The sequence below is a fragment of the Heptranchias perlo genome, chromosome 20 (assembly GCF_035084215.1).
Source record: "Heptranchias perlo isolate sHepPer1 chromosome 20, sHepPer1.hap1, whole genome shotgun sequence".
Classification (NCBI taxonomy): Eukaryota; Metazoa; Chordata; class Chondrichthyes; order Hexanchiformes; family Hexanchidae; genus Heptranchias; species Heptranchias perlo.
In genome coordinates, this window is record NC_090344.1 from 38,759,862 (window position 1) to 38,780,241 (window position 20,380).

At 45.9% G+C, this 20,380-nt stretch overlaps 1 protein-coding gene across 3 annotated transcripts in view; it reads right to left on the reverse strand.

Moving 5' to 3' along the window:
• Positions 1-16,910, reverse strand: part of entpd4 (ectonucleoside triphosphate diphosphohydrolase 4) — a 142,589-nt gene extending 125,679 nt beyond the window's left edge. For 2 of the 3 annotated variants that reach the window (XM_068001034.1, XM_068001032.1), the window contains exons 1-8: positions 16,779-16,910; positions 15,044-15,166; positions 14,208-14,402; positions 12,264-12,469; positions 10,071-10,221; positions 7,793-7,896; positions 5,457-5,516; positions 3,096-3,250 (exon numbers count right to left, since the gene is read on the reverse strand). In XM_068001034.1, the coding sequence (XP_067857135.1) occupies positions 3,096-3,250; positions 5,457-5,516; positions 7,793-7,896; positions 10,071-10,221; positions 12,264-12,469; positions 14,208-14,402; positions 15,044-15,051 (879 nt within the window). In that variant the 5' untranslated portion in view covers positions 15,052-15,166; positions 16,779-16,910. The remainder of the gene's footprint in view (positions 1-3,095; positions 3,251-5,456; positions 5,517-7,792; positions 7,897-10,070; positions 10,222-12,263; positions 12,470-14,207; positions 14,403-15,043; positions 15,167-16,778) is intronic. The other variant, XM_068001033.1, reaches the window with a different exon arrangement.
• Positions 16,911-20,380: the final 3,470 nt, after the last annotated feature.

A 20,380-nucleotide genomic window follows, 5' to 3' on the forward strand; every position in this document is an offset into this window, starting at 1 on the left:
ATATTAATGTACTAACAGACAGCGGAGGACGAGTTTTAAAGCAGTAATTTTAATGTGCAGGCTCTTCGGTGGGGGGGGGGGGGGGGGGGGGGGGGGAAGGAGGAAGGGGAGAATTGCTGTGCAGGTGAAATGGTAATAAATGTGCAAGAGCTAAAGGGGCTACCAGCTTTACTCAGCAGCAGGAAACAATATGCCACACCAGCCTACAGCATGTGGACAGTTGGCTTTGTGTAATTCTAACATAGGGCCCTCAACCCAAACCTTCCCCTCCCTCATTGTGAGGAAACAACTGGTCTCCCCTATCCATCAGCAAAATATTTCTCTTTCTAGCTGTGAGTTATCAGAATTCATTTTTGGAGCCTCAATTGACAACATTGTGTGACCGTGACATGAATTAAAGAATGCCTGATTGACTGCAAAGGTACTTTGAGTCAAACGTTGTTGGCTCACTTGTCAACTGATGTAAACAGGTTTAATTTCTATCGACAGAAGACACTGGCCAAAAGCTGGAACACCTTTAAAATCCCATTTGCAGCTCGTACAGTTGTGTTCATTGCTAATGCCAACAATACGGCGTGCTTATTCCACAGAAATGCCTCACCCTGCTGTCTTGTGGTATTCCTCATGGGTCCAAGGGCTGTGGAAACTGCCTGGTTCATAGAGTGGGGAAAAAGGACAGAGCCACAACTCCAGGTGCAAGCTTTCATTTTGTCCAGCTGTTTTTAAGACGGGACAGGTGACTTTTTACAAAAACTGACTGCACTTCAAAAAAAAAAGTACTTCATTGGCTGCAAAGCACTTTGGGACGCCCTGAGGTCATGAAAGGCGCTATATAAATGCAAGTTCTTTCTTACTTTTTTCTTTTCTCCTGGCTACCGGGAATGGGAAAGGTGAACCTGTGCAGGTGAGCGGAGCCCAAGGGCAGCATGGTGAGGTCAATGCAACAGAAACGAACCCACTGGGATTGTTAAAAACATTGAAGCAATAACAGTGACACATGGGGTGCACAGTGCCTGATGGAAACACTGCGGCACAAAGTTTAAATGCTTGACTGCCGACCTGACACTTGAAGGTTCGAACTCTCGGGGGTGGAATTTTCACCTTCTGCAATACCGAAGGAGGCGGAAAATACACCACAGGCGTTCAACCAGAATCAGACCCTGCAGACACACTGGCTCAACGGCAGCCTCACAAACAGATGGTTGCTTCAACTTAATCCAATTTACATGAGCTCCTGCTGCTTGGTTCTGTGAAGCGGAGGTTCAATGTCGATAGTGGCGAAGGAGAAAAACAACGATGAAGCAGAGACCAGCCACCGAAAGGTCTTCTCTCCCTCCTGGCGTGTCGCCGGTCCCCACTGGGCTCACTGCAGGGCCAAAAGGATGGAAGTGCGCGTCTGGTGTGACCTCTGGCAAAAGCACTGGCGACCCACAGAAAGTCAGGTCCTGAGCAGCAGGGCCCGGTGTTTGCCTCCTTTGCATGGGGGATGCGCTTTTGGTAGCGGGAGAACCACCGGAATTTTAAAATTCTCATCCTCGGGTTTAAATCTCTCCATGGCCGCGGCCCTCCCTATCTCTCTCACCTCCTCCAGCCCTACAACCCTCCGAGATCTCTGCGCTCCCACCATTTCACGTACAGTTCGAGCAAAATAAAATTAAAATAAGTAGACAAGCAAATGGACGTTTCAAGTGGGTAAACTGTTCTTTTGAGTGTACTTCTTCATTCGGCACTGTGCACTGAACAAAATCGTCAGAAAGAAATGGCAAAAGTAGTTTCCTCAAATATTAAAAAGCCTTCACTCCCGAGAGAACTGCTCTAGAAACCCACTCAAACAGACTTTTAGTAACTGCAAAGCCAGAAGCTCACATAATCCCCTTTGGAGTGCTGTACTGAACTCCGTTTATGACTCAGATAGTGGACGCACTCAAAGCAAGGCTGAGAAAGACTAAGTATCCCTGCCTTCATTCCTTTCAACAGAAGTTTAGACACACTGCGCGTTCACAGCATTTCATCTCATCCGATTATGTGAAGCAGCTTCTTTTCCCTCCACTCTTCCTCTCCTGAAAGCTATGACTTACTCCTAGGGCCCCGCTCCACCGACCTTCGTTGCTGCCTGGTGCATCGCTCGTGTGAACATTCTCCCTGTGTGAGCCGAGATGGTGAGTACTGCAGGCTAATCGACCGTGGCGGGGTGCACCAGTGGCAAACCGCATGCTGTCATAACAACGCGCACTCATAGCAGGGATTGCGGAGTCGTGACGAGGAGTAAGAACTCTCCCTGGTTTCCTTACCTAACCCATGCGCGTTCAGACCAGATAAGGTGCACCTACCGCAACCCCAGACTGGCAATCAAATCTGGACCTTCCGGCTCGGACATCACTAGCTCCCTCCTAGCCAGCCTCTACTCTGCACAAGTTACAACTCATTGAAGCCCGTGTCCTCACCTTCACTCCCATCATCCCCGTCCTCTCTAAGCTGTGCTGGCTCCATGTGTCCCAGCGAGTTGACTTCGAAAATTCTCATCCTCACTTTGAAACTCTCTCCGTGCGCTCATCCCAGCAACCCGAGTGATCTGCTCCAGCCCCGCGCACACCCTCCTTTCCTCTAACACTGCACTGCTCTTGTCTTCCCCACTCATTCCACCATTACATCCTGTCTTCCGAACCATTGCCATCTCCCTCATTAGAGAATAGGTGTGAAAGACATTTATTGCAAGAGACTCTTTCATTAGTGCTTTCTGAAAGGAGTCATTTCACTGTGCGATTCAGGAAAAATAACGAGGTACCAGAGTCTGCAAAGGGGCGTTGTGAGAGGGGGGGAAAAGTTGAATTATAAATAGCGGAACAGGCTCGTTTTAAGAAACGCAGAGCAGGCGACACACAGGCGTACAAAAGTAATGGCAGATCAGATTTCAGAGAGCATGCGTGTTGGTGCCAGGGAGCTCTGGCCTTAGAATTACTGCCTCAGTGTTTGCCATGCAAGGGATTGAACAGCAGGGCTTCACCAAACAAAAGTACGAGACTAAAAGCAAGGGAATTATGGATCAAAGGATAAAAATACAAAATCAAAGAAAAAAAGGTTGGACAGATAATAACCTGTTGTGAAGAGGCAAAGCTTACAGTTTTGGGGACTTCATAGGCTATCTGAGTGGAAACCCCGCCCATGTCCAGTACACCAGCTGTCCTCTTGCGGACAACGGCCTCCTGGGCCTCAGTGCCAGGAACGTTAACTTCCACAACCGCATCCACACCTGTGTGAATTCATGAAAGGGCAACCAGTTAGATTAAGTTTTTTTTAAAGCCGTGATACAAACTTTGCATACAGTGCAATGCGGTGCCCGAGTCGCAGATTAGATTTTATTCCCCCCACCCCCAAATATCCGGTTGGTAAAATCTTTTTTGAGTTGCATCTCCAAGTTTTAATCACCTTACACAAAGACCTCACCGACACACTGCATTTATACTGACATCTCTTGCCTTGGAGTAAGAAGTTTGTGGGTTGAAGTCCCACTCCAGAGACTTGAGCACGTAACTCAATGCAGTACTGAGGGAGTGCTGCATTGTTGGAGGTGCCGTCTTTCGGATGAGATGTTAAACCGAGGCCCCGTCTGCCCTCTCAGGTGGACGTAAAAGATCCCATGGCACTATTTCGAAAAAGAGCAGGGGAGTTCTCCCTGGTGTCCTGGCCAAAATTTAATCCCTCAACCAACACTTAAAAACAGTTTATCTCATTGCTGTTTGTGGGACCTTGCTGTGCACAAATTGGCTGCCGCGTTTCCTATTTGAGAATAGTGACCACATTTTAAAAAGTACTTCATTGGCTGTAAGGAGCTTTGGGACGTCCTGAAGTCGTGAAAGGCACTCCAGAAATGCAAGTCTTTCCTCCCATCGGTGAACGTTATGGGAAGTCCGTGCAGTACTTTTGTATTTTGGAATTTTTTTATCTACTACCCTTTTCTGAAGTCGCTCTGTAGGAACGACGTTTACACTTCCCTTCCCAATGAGCTTTAAAGATTACATCAGTGGCAACCTGGAGCTCGCATATTGTTCTCTACGAAGCTTCAAATGCCTGGGAGACCACAATCATTTGAGAGGATTGAACACATAACTCTATTCATGTGCAATCCCTGGGGTACATTTTCGTCTTCACCGCACGGATCACCTGCCTGTCAGAGCACACACCCGATTTTCATCCCGATGAGACAAAGGAGTTGCAGTCATACGTTCGTTACTAGTATTGCTGCAACTTGATTTCGATCTCGGGGATTTGCTTTCTCCACATTGGCTCAATGGACGGTGAAAAAGACAGAGCATCGGTCGCTTAAATGGGAAGCATCTCCTTCAATTTCAACCGATGTTCATTCAGGTGGGATAAATTAATCTAAAACTAAATCCAAGAGGAAGGAAGCAATGGCAGGGACTCAAATGTTTTCCGACACAATGGCCCAAACTGTCAGATGACACCCTCAAAATCCAGCCTGTCAATCACCTGTGTGCAAGTCAGAGCCCACCCTCCAACACTGACAGACCCTAAAAGCATACATCGACGTGACACCTTCAGACCAGATTTTACAATTAGTAAGCTAATATTTCACCTGTAAATAAATGTATGAATTCTCAGTTCCAAAGTACAGGATGATTTTGCACAAAAATCTGCTCATAAATGAACTATCATAAAATGTCTGTCAAATTGGACTGATCTGAAACTATTCATATATTCTTAGTGTTATACTTGTTTTACTGCTAGAGATTAATTAATTACACTGTGGTTGCTTAAAAAAACCACTCACTCCTCTTCTGACTGTGTTCGCTCCTGGCTGGGGTATAGAAGGAGGCCATTCGGCCCATCATGTCTGTGAGGATCTTTGAAAGAGCTATCCAGTTAGTCCCACTCCCCTGCTCTTTCCACCTCGCCCTGCAAATTTTTCCTATTCAAGTATATATCCAATTCCCTTTTGAAATATACTCGAGTCGGATTCCATCACCCTTTCGGGCAGTGTGTTCCAGATCATAATGACTCACTGCGTATAAGTATTTCCTTGGGCACTCATCTTTCTCTGATACATTGTTCAAGTGGCCATCATTCTTGTGTGAATCTTAAGTGTTGGCAGGCTATTTGACCATGAGGGGAACGACAGCAGACCACGATCCCGTCCTCCTCCAATGCCCACACACATGCACCTTCAGGATGGGTTGCTGAAATAACCTTCATGGGGTAAACTTGCTCAGCCATGGGTCGAGCCCTATTCTGTGACAGCTTAATCCAAGATGTATGACGAACCAAAATTCATTCTTTTTTATTCAAGAGACCACCAAATTTAAATATTAATTGTGGCATTATAACCAAAACAGCAATTCTTCACTCAAGTGTAAAATATAGCACAAACAACAAGGTGCAAAATCCATCAGGTAAAACTTCAGCCCGCCCTCTCTTTTACGATGGAGGTTAATTTTTACCGTCATCGATGTGGTCAAATCGTCCCAGGACAAAATTGATGCCAATCCAAGCATATACTCCTGAAACAATTTAAATAAAAGAATGTGATTACTCTTTCAGATTTAAAACACACTTAGTTGCAAAAATGCTGCACATTAAAAATTAATAATACAGAAATCATTAAAAAAACATAAACCACAATGAAGGATCAGTGACATTTACAGGCTTGTTTGTTTTGCTCTGCATTATCTCTTTCATGAAATCATTGTTTGGACAGCAAGTGCTGATGGCACCACCCAAGAGGATGTCTGAAGGCGTTAATGATACAGATGGTGGGTGGGAACTCAATTCACATGCATATTTCAACTGTCAGCCGTGGCTCAGTGGGTAGCACTCGCACCTCTGAGTCACAAGGTTGTGGGTTCTCGTCCTGCTCCAGAGACTTGAGCACAAAATTCAGGCTGACATCTCAATTCTGTACTGAGGGACTGTTACACCGTCGGAGTGCCTTTAATGCCTTTTGAGATATTAAACCGAGGCCCTGTCTGTCCCCTCAGGTGGGCATAAAAGATCACATGGCACTATGCGAAGAGCAGCAAGAGAGTTCTCCCCGGTGCCCTGGACAGTACTTATCCTTCATCATCACAAAAACAGATTATCTTTGCTGTTTGTGGGAGCTTGCTGTGCGCAAATTGGCTCACACATTTCCGACATTACAACAGTGACTACACTTCAAAAGTACTTCATTGGCTGAAAAGCGCTTCGCGACGTCCTGAGGTTGTGAAAGGCACTATATAAATGCAAGTTCTTTCTTTCTTTTGTTCTTCTAGCCCTCCTTTTCCCCTCTCCCTGTCTCCATCTCAGACAGTTTTTTTTGTAAAATTTCTCTACATGTCTGTTTCTATCCCTCTTTCTGTCCTTTGTCTAATCTATTTTCTCTCTGGTTTCTCAGCTGTTCCTCAACTTCGCGAAGCCAATTACAGGATGCTTGCTCCCATCGCAAGGTGAGGTCGGCTGTTTCAACACAATTAAGGTGTTCCTTTCCTGGTGCCTGAAATCTATTATTTTACACATAGGGCCAATCCGCCAGAACGTGGTCAAGTATTGATTACTTCAATATCAAAAAACCTAAAGCAAAATTCCTCAAAAATGGCCTGTATATTTAGCAGCAAAATGAGCAATGGCACATTTTTTTTAAAACAGAGAAAGTAAATTTTATTAGAATTTACTGTGAATTGTTTTCATGGTTTTTTAAAAAGAAAATTAAAAAGAAAATTCCATCATTGCTTTGTGGCACCCCTTGACCCTTAGTGAGGAAAGGTTTGTAGCCAAAAGCTCATTTAATGACAAGAAGTGAATTTTTGAGATCACCCTCCCTTGTGCTGTGACTGTACTGCTTTGAGTTAATGCTGAGTTCCAGTGCTCAGGATGGAACACATTCTCTCAATGCAAGATGTCCATTCCACCCCAATCATCTCCCTCACGAGTCTCAAACTGTGTCCATGAGTTACAATCCTTTCACTCGTGTCTGTTCAGAGCCATCAAGTAAAAAGGGTCCTAAGTGTCTTAATTTGTTTCCCCCGCGCCCCCACCCCACATTTCTCCGTTGGACGGATTAAAAACACAGGGCGCAACTCAAACTAATCAACTACCTGGTCACATTTTAAACATGGCTGCATATGGTGAAACCATAAGTCCTGACCAGAATGGAGATAGTTAGGTAATTCCCCCCTCAATCACGCCTGGAGACCGCACTGCTCTAAGTGACCGGGATTGATTTTAGGCACATAATTTGTATATAACTATCCTCCACTCATGCATTTTGCTGGAGAAATAATCCTGCTTTTATCAGGAGACTCTGCTGTAGTTTCTCTCATGAGTTCTGTTTGCTCTAGTTTGTAGAGACTCTGTACTGAGTAAATAGACTGTTTGCTGTAATGCGCCGTTTAAATGGAATCACAGAAAGGTTACAGCACGAAAGGAGGCCATTCGGCCCATCGAGTCCGTGCCAGTTCTTTGCAAGAGCAATCCAGATAGATGCTGTTTGCTGAGTAAATAGGCTTTGTTTGCTGTAAAATAAACTGTTTGCTGTGAGCCCTGCCATAAGTCCAGTTCCACCCCGCCTCCAACTCATTGGCTGACACAGTGGTGTCAATGCACACTTCATTTACACAATGCACTGGATTTAACAACGTCGAACAACCTGACATTCAGTGTCGCAGACTCTCTGTTAATATTTATCTGAACATTAACTGCAAAATGGAAATCCATTTGTCCACCAACTTATTAATTCATTTGAAAGCATAAAATTGTTCAACCAATCGATATAACACTACTGTTGGTGCAGACTACATACCTTCTTGTTTGCCTGAAATTACCTCTGCATGCGAGTCTGCAAACAGGAAATCAAAGTGCAGTGGGATATCTGTGCGGAGATCTTCAAGTATGGCATTTTGCTGGCTGCCAAACAAAAGTTAATGTACGGTCAATATCTGGAATGAAGTTCTTCACACTCTGCAGGCAGGAATCACAGTGTATTCCCAGCTCTCCTTAATGTGGGCAATGACTGTTGGCAAGCTATTTGACTGCTGCAGGCATCACAGTTGAGCCCCAACTGATGCTCACCCGACCGACACAGTGCACTTTCCAACACAACAGGGATATATATGGAGACCCCACTGTACTGTCCCCATCACTACTCTAATTGAGATCAGCTAGCTCAATAAAGGCCAGGATATCAAATTAGAGACTTTTCTGATCTGTATGGAGTGGGATCACAACGGTTCCTGCTCGAGTAGTAAGACAGCTCAATTGCACTGTTATTTAATGTCTGGTGCCAGGCTGAGATCCAATCCCTAATCTAATTCTCCCCTTCAGACACAATGCGAATGGAGATCGGTCGGTTTGGACCAACTAGCTAGAGAATCAATTGCACAGCTCGAAACCCTTCGTTTCGGAATTCGAAATGGCATCATGGACATAATGGTTGAGCCTCATTGTTGGGGCAGACAAGAGGGAGCTTTGCCCCATGCTTTCGATGTCACCTAACAGTTACCCCAATGCTTTACCTAAGCGAGAGACACACAATGTTGATGCAAGGTTCAAAAACTGCAATGACCATTTTCATGAGCACAATATTTACCAGGTGTTTACCCCTAAATTCCCCTTTCCTTAGAATTTTTCCTCCATGGATTGAGGAACCACAGAGGCCCATCAGCCTGCATAAAATAGCAAGGAGGAGTGGAATCTCTCTCCTCCCTGATACAATGAGGCCACTATAATATTAGAGATCAGTGCTGCTTTAAACTGGTCAGCAGGAGATGAAGAGTAGCAACCCATGCAAACTGACTGCCGCCCCCCGCCCCCCATTTCCCCACTGTAAGAAGGTGTACGGCCTCCCCAAAGTACCACAGCTGAGACTGGCAACCCCGTGCTGCTCCGACACAAGTGTGCCACTGACACAGAACGCAACTTATAATCATGGATTCAACATTTAAAGCATGTGCAGGTGAGTGCTCGAACTTCAGTTCAATGCTGAAAAGTTCGCTGCCACATGCGCAACAGCACGAAAGAAAGCAACGGTTTACAATTGACGCTTCTGAAGTTATGGAATGATACAGCACAGGAGGCGGCCATTCAGCCCATCATGCCTGTGCCGGCTCTTTGAAAGAGCTACCAATCAGTGCCACGCCCCTTCTCTTTCCCCACAGCCCTGCAAATTTTTCCTTTTTAAGTATATATCCAATTCCCTTTTGAAAGTTATTACTGAATCTGCTTCCACCACCCTTTCAGGTCGTGCGTTCCAGATCATAACAACTCACGGCGTAAAAACAATTCTCAACCTCCACCTGGATTTTTTGTCAATTATTTTAAATCTGTGTCCTCTGGTTACTGACCCTCCTGCCAGTGGAAACTGTGTCTCCCTATCTACTCCATCAAAACACTTCTACTAACTTTGGGGTGCAGCAGATTTGGTCTTCCCAAGATTTGTAAAATTGATAAAGCACTGCAGAAAAGTGAGAATCCTTTGCTTGTTGTTCACTTTCCATTTGAAGAAGGATTTCTTTTTCATTTAAAATCACAAGATGCCCACGGGTGACCCCAAAAGCAGTGACTTTTCACAGCGAGCAAATGACATCCTATCTGGCAGCGCACTGTTAAATACTTCGTAAGCATGGACCAAATTAACAAGAATCCGTATCACTGGGTCAGCAGCTCCATCACTAAGAAACTTGGGCTGCATTTCTGGCTATTGCAGCAATCCTGCAACCTGCTCCCCTGCCGGCGCCACCATACTTTGTGAGCGATTGGCCCAACCTTACGCGACAGCAGTGTGCGATTTGTACATTGCTGGCACCAGGGAAGGTCTGCAGCCAAGAAGTTGAAGTTGCAACTGCACACGTGCAGGCTTTTCCCATTGACTTTGGCGCTGTGTTATAAATGGACAGATTCCACAGCACAAGCACCCGCCCAGTACATGCAGGAATGTATGTGTGAACAGGGAGAACACAAACCACTACCACCTCAATCTAGATAAGATGGTGGCTTCACCTATTTTCCGACTGAACTTCTCACAGTCTCAATTTGCCACCCCGCCCAATTGAGCACGATTTTAAAAAAAGTAAAACAGTTACTTTTCAGGTAAAATCCTCATGCCTGCAGTGCACAGGATGTATAAAGGAGTCTCTTGGTGTTTAGAATGGGGAATATGGCTTGCAGCAAAATTCAGAAGAGGCGCCAGGTAATCACTGGCTTTTTCTGGTGCAGACGCTAGCTCTGAAATACCTGCAGAAGAAAAAAAACAGAAAGGTAAATGAAACAAGCTTCTTAAAAAAAAAAACAACTGAGCAAAGCATTTGTTGCATGAGAATAATATACATCTTATGATTCGAAGCTTTTGTCAGGAAGCCAGCTGATTTCCCGTGCCACTGCTCTCGGATAGTCTGGCGTACGTTTATGATGTTGAGCTGCTAACCTGGGAAATTCCTGTGGGGACGTGGTCTTAAAAGGTTCAGAGATCATTTGAGGCTAATTATTGTTGCTGTTCGAAGTTTCTTCAGATCAGCAATTGTTTGGTTCGTGTACTTGGGGGAAAAGAGACCACATCACCTCAAAGTCAGAAAAGGGACCAGGAAATGACTTGCTTACTTTCTCTTTAGCATACTTGTTTTTTTTTGGCAAGATTTGTTGATACTGTGTGCAGTTTGGAGTTTGGCAGATGCTCTCAAAACTTTCATTTCCTTGTGGATGCCCAACAGCATTGTTCATGGTTAATTGGAAGACACTGTTTTATAATAACAGGAGTGAGCAAGTAATGAACGATGTTATTATTCTGCAGCTGAAGTGGTGCTGTGCTTCTTTAAGGCCACAAAGTCAAACTGCTTTTGAGTCGACAAGCTTGGGTCAGAGATATTAATTCTTGTTATAGGTGTAGAAGAGTGAGACATCCAGGTGGGCTGGACATAGTCTTTTAATATAATATATTAGATGTAGATATTATAATAGGTATGAACCACGGGTGCGGTGTCAGAATATTGTTTTGAAGAGGCAAATTTGGTATCCAATCATGAGAAATGATATGGTGCAGGAATGATACATAGAATTTACTGCACAGAAACAGGCCATTCAGCCCAACAGGTCTATGCTGGTGTTTATGCTCCACACGAGCCTCGTCTCACCTTACTTCATCTAACCCGATCAGCATATCCTTCTATTCCTTTCTCCCTCGTGTATTTGTCCAGTTGACTCTTAAATGCATCTGTGCTATTCGCCGCAATGAAAATGTGATAGTAAATGCCAACCCAGAAATATGACCTGTGAACGGGGAAAGTAAAAGTGCGTCTGGAAGAGCCTCAAGGCCGTGAGGTATAAGGAAAACTCCTGGACCACACAGGTTTTCACAAAGTCTAATGTTGCTCGGTCCCTACAGCCTTGCTGCACATTACAGGCCACGTTGTTTAAAGCATTGCAAAGCACAATCTTCCTGCAAACAGCACTGCTGTTATTGCAGATTACAATCAAACTCGAAATATAACATGCACAGTGGGATTCCTTAAAAAAAACACAAATTCTACAGTGGCCAAGGGGGTTATGCTAGCATCCTGTGTTGCACTTATACACCAGAAAGTTCCAGGTTCAATTCCAGGTCCGTGCTGAATTAGCTGATTTCAAGTGAAGCACAGTGGGGTCAGCAGTCTACACTCGGCAAGGAAAAATACAGCCAGGTTTCCCTGAAGCATCCCTCAATGACTACTGCGTATGGCTATGATAGGGCTCAACTCTGATGCCCTCCACAGTCAAATAGTCTGCCAACATTCACAGCCTTGCCTCACATACAACATGGGAGAAATGTCATGCCCCAGCAAGAGCCAATGTCTTCAGGAGAGGAAAGGGGGATAGTTGGTAGTCAGCTGGAGAGTGTGAAGTGTTATGTAACGTTCCGAGTGCTCGCTCTCTCTCTCTCCATGTGGCTTTACTGGCCAATGGCAGACAGCAAATAAACAAATCAATTGACTCAGTTTCAGCTGTACTCTTTTATGCAGTTTCATGTCGTACAGTCAGAAAATGCCTGTTAATCAAGGGTACTTAACAAGTTAATTTGTTTGACTGCTACAGGCACTGAGTCAGAAGGCAAATCACATGCAAATTTAAACAGCACAAAGTTTTTGTTTTAAAACTCAAGCCCAGAATTGTACTCCAACTTGGTTTGTCCCTTTCAAGTTGCTATTGAAAGGAAGGGTACTTACTTTAAACAGGATATTGTGAGACCTCTCCTTCGCTCCAAGATAAAACCATTATTTCAACTGATCTACACTGGAGTACCTCACCTGGCTTGATCTTCATCACCACCGGCTGTCGGTTCCTGCCCCTCATCTGTTTGATATCAAGCAGATCGTGTGGATTCCCATTGTGCCTTGGCCAGCAATACACAAACAATCTTGATCCACTACTTCCGCAGTCTATCACAATGCCGTAGTTCAAATACGGGTTGTTTATGTTGGTGGCCTCCATGTCGGTCAATTTGGTGAAGTACCTGTGAGGAGGAGGATCATCATCATCAAACAACAACAACTACCTGCATTTATATAGCGCCTTTAACATAGTAAAACATCCCAAGGTGCTACACAGGAGCGTAATCAGACATAAATTGACACTGAGACGTAAGGGGATATTAGGACAGGTGACCAAACGCTTGGTCAAAAAGGTAGGTTTTATGGAGTGATTTAAAGGAGGAGAGAGAGGCGGAGGGGTTTAGGGAGGGAATTTCAGAGCTAAGGCTGAAGGCATGGCCATCAATGACGCAGCGACGAAAATTAGGCATGCGCAAGAGGCCAGAATTGGAGGAGCGCAGAGATCTCGTAGGGCTGGAGGAGCTTTACACAGATAGGGAGGGACGAAGCCATGAAGGGATTTGAAAACAAGGTTGAGAATTTTAAAATCAAGGCTTTGCCGGACCGGGAGCCAATGTCGGTCAGTGAGCACAGGGGCGATGGGTCAACGGGACTTAGTGAGAGTTAAGACACAGGCAGCAGAGTTTCGGATGAGCTCAAGTTTATGGAGGGTGCAAGGTGGGAGGCCAGCCAGGAGAGCATTGGAACAGTCGAGACTGGAGGTAACAAAGGCTTGGTCAAAGAGGTAGGTTTTAATGAGCGTCTTAAAGGCGAAGAGAGAGGTAGCCGAAGTGAACGGAATCTGCACTGTGCAATACTATCACCGACATTGTACGGTGCTGGTTTGAAATTCCTTTATCTGCTATCATGTGGTCATGTCACTCGGAGCAATTTCAACCCCTTTGTCTCATTTCTGTATCATCTGCAAAACTGAAACCAAAAGTTGTTCTGTTCAAATATCTTTACTCCAAACAGTAACCCACCATTTCTCTTTTCAGATCCTCACAGAACCGTACTTCCGGCATTTTCTGTTTTTACTTCAATTTTCCACTATTTCTCTTTTATTCTGAAACCAGAGTGAGGAGTGGAGCGGAACAATATTATGTCCAGCAGCAAGTGAGGAAAAAAAAACATACGTGGTTCTGGTCCAATCGTGAGGTCAGGATTTCAAATGCCAACATGCCACGTTGTGAAAACTAAGTCAATAAATCTTATAATTTGTGGCCTGGCATCATCAAAAAAGACCACGAAAGCTGCCAGATTGTTGTAAAAAGCCAGCTGGCTCACCAATGTCCTTCAAGGAAGGGAATTTGCCACTCCGATCCAGTCGAGCCCACACTATGTGCTTGACTTTTAACACTCTCAGGGCAACTAGGGAAGGGCACTAAGTGCTGACTTGCCTGTGTCACCCACATGCCAAGAACAAATATGTATGTGTGTGTATATATTATACATACAGAAATTTTTTTTTAAAAACTAGTCTCCATTTTGAGGAACATTTAACATAGTTGCTGCATCTCTGCAGAGGGAAACCATTGCTCCAACTCTATAGCATGTCTATCAACCAACTGGGTAATCACCCCATTTGTCACGAGAAAGCTGCCAGTCAAATTTGTCTTCTTGACCAAGGTAAAGTGTCAAGGTCCAGAGTGCAAGGCAGCACCAAGGTCGAAAAGAGTAACCTGGAAAACGAGGCAAATCATGAAGTCGGAGACGAGGTGACACCAAGCTTATGTTTTGAAGACCGAAGGTGGAGATGGTACCGGAAGGGAACACGGAGGTAGGGCCGGGGTGGGGGGAGATGTCCAGTGAGTCTCGATTTCAACACAACCCCTTACTGATAAAATAGAGACGACAAAAAATCGACTGCATATACACTACCTATCTCCTCTGTCCTGGTAGAAATGTCCCCATCGAATCCTATCCAAGACCAGCAAAACATACAGTAGAGACACTAAAACTACGAGCAACACAACAGCCATCAACTGCCGAAAGGTGGTGTTGAGAGGACGAGGGCAGGCCGAAGGAGATAAACTGAAATGCCACGAAGCAGGGAATAAACAGGAAATACAAAACCTACAAAAAGAGAAAAGTTGGCAGTCACAAAACAAAAAAGTGCAGCAATTTCTCAATACAGATCGTACTCATGTCACTTATCACAGATCCTTGGCCGTGAATGGGAATAAGTGGCACTTTGACACTGGAGCACAGCAAAATAATCACATGTGCCAGTGCTAAGCCAAACTCGAAGGTGCATCATTGCGAGAATAAACATTAAATATTACATCCGAAGGAACCTCCACCAAGGACAGACCTGAACATTCCCATCAGCGTACTTGGCCAAAAGGTGACGGAAAGCCACACGGGGAGATCGCGTTTAAGTTCAGGGGGTTGCCTTTCAGAAGCCGTCAGGATTGCAGGCTTCCAGCATTCTGCTTTTATTTTAATGGAATTCAACACTTCTCCACCAGATAAACAGACAAAAACAAGTGAGTCAAGTAGGCAAAATCTGGCAGTCCTACCTGTAACTGGTTCGATTCACCCATGTTTGCCTTTGAAAGAGATGTGGTCATAAAAGTAAATTATATCTGATACTCTGGAAGCAGAACTATATGTTAAGTAATCATGACTTGCCGTCTTGCGTGCAGTACATTAGGCCTGTTAGGGATTTATTTTTGGTCAACAATACAGAATTTTATCTTGGGCAGTTCCCTTACCTTCCCATGGTAAACAGTTGCTCTAATCAAGGAACGATGATGAGAAGAAGCAACGATTTGCCCTCAATGAATCCAAGATGTGTCACCCACAGCGCACCACCCTGCCAAGGAGACATGGCTTTTCTGTTCCAAGGAAATAAAAAGGAAATCAGCACATTACTTTGACAAATGGGTGCAGATGCAGTTTCATCTGTTCTGCGTGACGTTTGCAGGATCTCCCCCAAAAATTCAGAAACTTTACTGGCTTCCACTCAACTCGTGGGTCCGTATTGCACCATGCAGTCCATTTGCCCAACCAACTACTGGGGGAGTTTCTATTTTTTTTTATTCGAAATAAATACTAAATATTTAAAGACTAATATAACTGGCACAAAAGAGAAGTGGGGTGAAATCACACCGAGCAACATTAATAAGGAATGCAGGAGCAGGAGGAGGCCATTCAGCCCCTCGAGCCGGTTTCGCCATTCAATTAAATCACGGCTGATCTGTATCTTAATGCCATCTACCCACCTTGGTTCCGTAACCCTTAATACCCTCGCCAAACAAAAATTTGTGAGGAACACAGATTTTTAGGCCTTTCGCAATTAAGGCATTGACCTGCTGAAATAAAAACTGAAAGAGCACAGTTTAAAATAGAAAAGACAAGTTACCTCATGAACAGGTGCAGAAAATAATCAATGAGGCTAGTGGAATGCTGGCCTTTATATCTCAAGGACTGGAGTACAAGGGGGCAGAAGTTATGCTGCAGCTATACAAAACCCTGGTTAGATCGCACCTGGAGTACTGTGAGCAGTTCTGGGCACCGCACCTTTGGAAGGACATATTGGCCTTGGAGGGAGTGCAGCGTAGGTTTACTGGAATGATACCCGGATTTCAAGGGTTAAGTTATGAGGAGAGATTACACAAATTGGGGTTGTATTCTCTGGAGTTTCGAAGGTTAAGGGGTGATCAGATCGAAGTTTATAAGATATTAAGGGGAACAGATAGGGTAGATAGAGAGAAACTATTTCCACTGGTTGGGGATTTTAGTAGGGGGCACAGTCTAAAAATTAGAGCCAGACCTTTCAGGAGCGAGATTAGAAAACATTTCTACACACAAAGGGTGGTAGAAGTTTGGAACTCTCTTCTGCAAACGGCAATTGATACTAGCTCAATTGCTAAATTTAAATCTGAGATAGATAGCTTTTTGGCAACCAAAGGTATTAAGGGATATGGGCCAAAGGCGGGTCTATGGAGTTAGATCACAGATCAGCCATGATCTTATCAAATGGCGGAGCAGGCACGAGGGGCTGAATGGCCTCCTCCTGTTCCTACCTCGGTCAGAAATTCTTGAAGTGTTAACCTCTACATTCGCTGTCCTCATGCTGCAGGAGCATTTATTTAAAAATCCCCCCCACACACACACAAGCTGACATGGGTTTGCAATCCCTGCCACTCCTCCTGATGCTGAATTGCTTTGCAGGATGTGCTGCCACCTGTGCTCTCACTACGTGGCCGCCTACCTGCAGCATCCCTCCCTGCAGGACCTGGACCCGCCTCCCCGCTCTCCGGATTGGCCGCCGCCAGCCGCACCCTGTCCCGCGCTCGCCAACCTGATTGGCTCGCCGGGCCGTCAATCAGCCGGCGCACACGTCACCGGCGCGCTCGCGAAGCCGGTCAGCAACACCGTGAAACGGCGTTTTAAACGGAATGCCCCCCCCGAAAAAAAAACGTCCGTCCCCGGTTCAGCACTCACCCGCTCATGGCTGCCGCGACGGTCCTGTCCACTTGGAACAGAAACGACGCGAACCGAGTGGAAACCCGACGCCGGCTAACGCAACGACCATCTCGCCCCTTCCGCCGCAACTGAAACGTTGCACGACACTTGGCGACACCGCCGCCTTTCGGGGAGTCACTTGGACCGCAGTGCCCATGCGCGATGTGCCCGCCCTGCATTGTGGGAGTTGTAGTTTTTCTGTCTGTAAACTGACTCTCTGCAGCACCTCAACACTGGGGGATGTTTACCATGAGATTTTCCCCACTCAGCATTTCACAGTCCTCGACAGTGCTATCAAGCGGCACTTACTCACCAATAACCTGCTCACCGATGCTCAGTTTGGGTTCCGCCAGGACCACTCGGCTCCAGACCTCATTACAGCCTTGGTCCAAACATGGACAAAAGAGCTGAATTCCAGAGGTGAGGTGAGAGTGACTGCCCTTGACATCAAGGCAGCATTTGACCAAGGAGCCCAAGTACAATTGAAGTCAATGGGAATCAGGGGGAAAACTCTCCAGTGGCTGGAATCATACCGAGCACAAAGGGAGATGGTAGTGGTTGTTGGAGGCCAATCATCTCAGCCCTAGGAAATTGCTGCAGGAGTTCCTCAGGGCAGTGTCCTCGGCCCAACCATCTTCAGCTGCTTCATCAATGACCTTCCCTCCATCATAAGGTCAGAAATGGGGATGTTCGCAGATGATTGCACAGTGTTCAGTTCCATTCGCAACCCCTCAGATAATGAAGCAGTCCGTGCCCGCCTACAGCAAGACCTGGACAACATCCATGCTTGGGCTGATAAATGGCAAGTAACATTCGCGCCAGACAATGACCATCTCCAACAAGAGAGAATCTAACCACCTCCCCTTGACATTCAACGGCATTACCATCGCCGAATCCCCCACTATCAACATCCTGGGGGTCACCATTGACCAGAAACTTAACTGGACCAGCCATATAAATACTGTGGCTACAAGAACAGGTCAGAGACTGGGTATTCTGTGGCGAGTGACTCACCTCCTGACTCCCCAAAGCCTTTCCACCATCCCAAAGCTGTAGGTTTTCCTTCTGATGATTGTTTTCCAGGACTGCCCTCTGTCTAACAGTCTATGCAGCTGTCCTGTCTATTGTACTACTTAAGTCAGATCAAAGTAAGCCTGTGTGTAGCACAGTACGGTGTCCCTGACTGATAAACTGTAACACTATGTAGTTTTTATGATCCTTTTGTACGTTACTTTGTGGAGTCGGCTGTTGGCTAGTCCACAAGCTCCCCTTTAGAGTTTACTGACCCATCTGTAAAATCTCCTCTGCGTTATTTCGTCATAGGAACAGGAGCAGGCCATTCAGCCCCTCGAGCCTGTTGCGCCATTCAATCAAATCATGGCTGATCTTTATCATTTACCCACCTTGGTTCTGTAACCCTCAATACCCTTGTCTAACAAAAATCTATCAATCTCAGTTTTGAAATTTTCAATTGACCCTCAGCCTCAACAGCTTTTTGGGGGAGAGAGTTCCAGATTTCCACTCCCCTTTGTGTGAAGTGCTTCCTGACATCACCCCTAAATGGCCTAGCTCTAATTTTAAGGTTATGCCCCCTTGTTCTGGACTCCCCCACCAGAGGAAATTGTTTCTCTCTTTCTACTCTATCAAATCTTTTGATCATCTCAATTAAATCACCCCCTAATCTTCTATACTCAAGGGAATACAAGCCTCATCTTTGCAACCTGTGCTCATAATTCAACCCTTTCAGCCCCTGGTGAATCTGCGCTGCATCCCCTCGAAGGCTAATATATCCTTCCTGAGGTGCGATGCCTCGAACTGAACGCCGTGCTCCAGATGGGGTCAAACCAGAGCTTTATATAACTGTAACATAACTTACATAATGGAGGGATAATACATAACCTTGAAATAAAGGCCAACATCCCTGTATGTCGAGCTCCCTTGTTCAATCCCCCCACGGCAGCTGGGGAATTTGACATTCAACGGCATTACCATCGCCGAATCCCCCACCATCAACATCCTGGGGGGTCACCATTGACCAGAAACTTAACTGGACCAGCCATATAAATACTGTGGCTACGAGAGCAGGTCAGAGGCTGGGTATTCTGCGGCGAGTGACTCACCTCCTGACTCCCCAAAGCCTTTCCACCATCTACAAGGCACAAGTCAGGAGTGTGATGGAATACTGTCCACTTGCCTGGATGAGTGCAGCTCCAACAACACTCAAGAAGCTCGACACCATCCAGGACAAGGCAGCCTGCTTGATGGGCACCCCATCCACCACCCTAAACATTCACTCCCTTCACCACCGGCGCACTGTGGCTGCAGTGTGTACCATCCACAGGATGCACTGCAGCAACTCGCCAAGGCTTCTTCGACAGTACCTCCCAAACCCGCCACCTCTACCACCTGGAAGGACAAAGGCAGCAGGCACATGGGAACAACACCACCTGCATGTTCCCCTCCAAGTCACACACCATCCCGACTTGAAAATATATTGCCGTTCCTTCATCCTCGCTGGGTCAAAATCCTGGAACTCTCTACCGAACAGCACTGTGGGAGAACCTTCACCACACAGACTGCAGCGGTTCAAGAAGGCGGCTCACCACCTTCTTCTCAAGGGCAGTTAGGGATGGGCAATAAATGCCAGCCTTGCCAGCGACACCTACATCCCATGAACGAATAAAGAAAAAAGCAGCACCTCAACACTGGGAGATGTTTATTGTGAGATTTTCGACTGAGCAGCATCTCAACACTGGGAGATTTTACTATGAGATTTTCTATCAATGCCACAACATATAGACCCATTTCAATACAACCTTATTGATTTCTTTGTCTCCTTTCCCTTGGTGAACGATTGCACAGGCATCACTTGCCCCTCTGAGTGGCAGCAAGGTATTCGACCACCGCAGCACATAATTGCCAATTGCAGAGCAAGCAGTCAGTGTTTCTGGCACCCACATTACTCCCATGCCACCCTAATTGTTAGGAGTGTACCTGGAGATTCAAAACGGCCCCACCATTACATTGCGGGTTATCCCTGTGGTGCATGGATCGTTTCAGCACAAGCTCAGCAGAGGCTGCACGTCACTGGGTGACTTTGTCAGTCCCTGAGACACTCGAACCAAAAGGCCCTGGACACATTGGCAGGAATGACGGCATCACTCCCGTTGTTGCACACTTGCAGCAGCCATCAGTGGGTAGCTTTTGAAAAACAAGAACCCTGTTCAATTTTACTCTTCCCGAACTTGGGGATGGCTGAGGCCATTGTATCTTCACCCCAACTGAGATCAGTTAATGCAACACAGAGAGAAGGGGGAAGGGAAGTGAATCAAGATCCTCCCTGCTGTGTGTCGCTCAGCTGCTCAGGATTTAAACCCCCTCAGGCAGCAGTGGTTTCCATATCATATTTTGAAACTGAAATGCCGTCATGAACTTGCAGTTTCTCATCAGATGCAATGCCCGCAGCCTTTAAGTGTCTGGTGCAGTAAAGCACAGTCATTGGCAAGCACTGACAGAGAGGACTGGAGGGCACCAACTGTCTGGCTAAACACCAGGCAAATTGGTTGGAGCGAGCTTTGAGG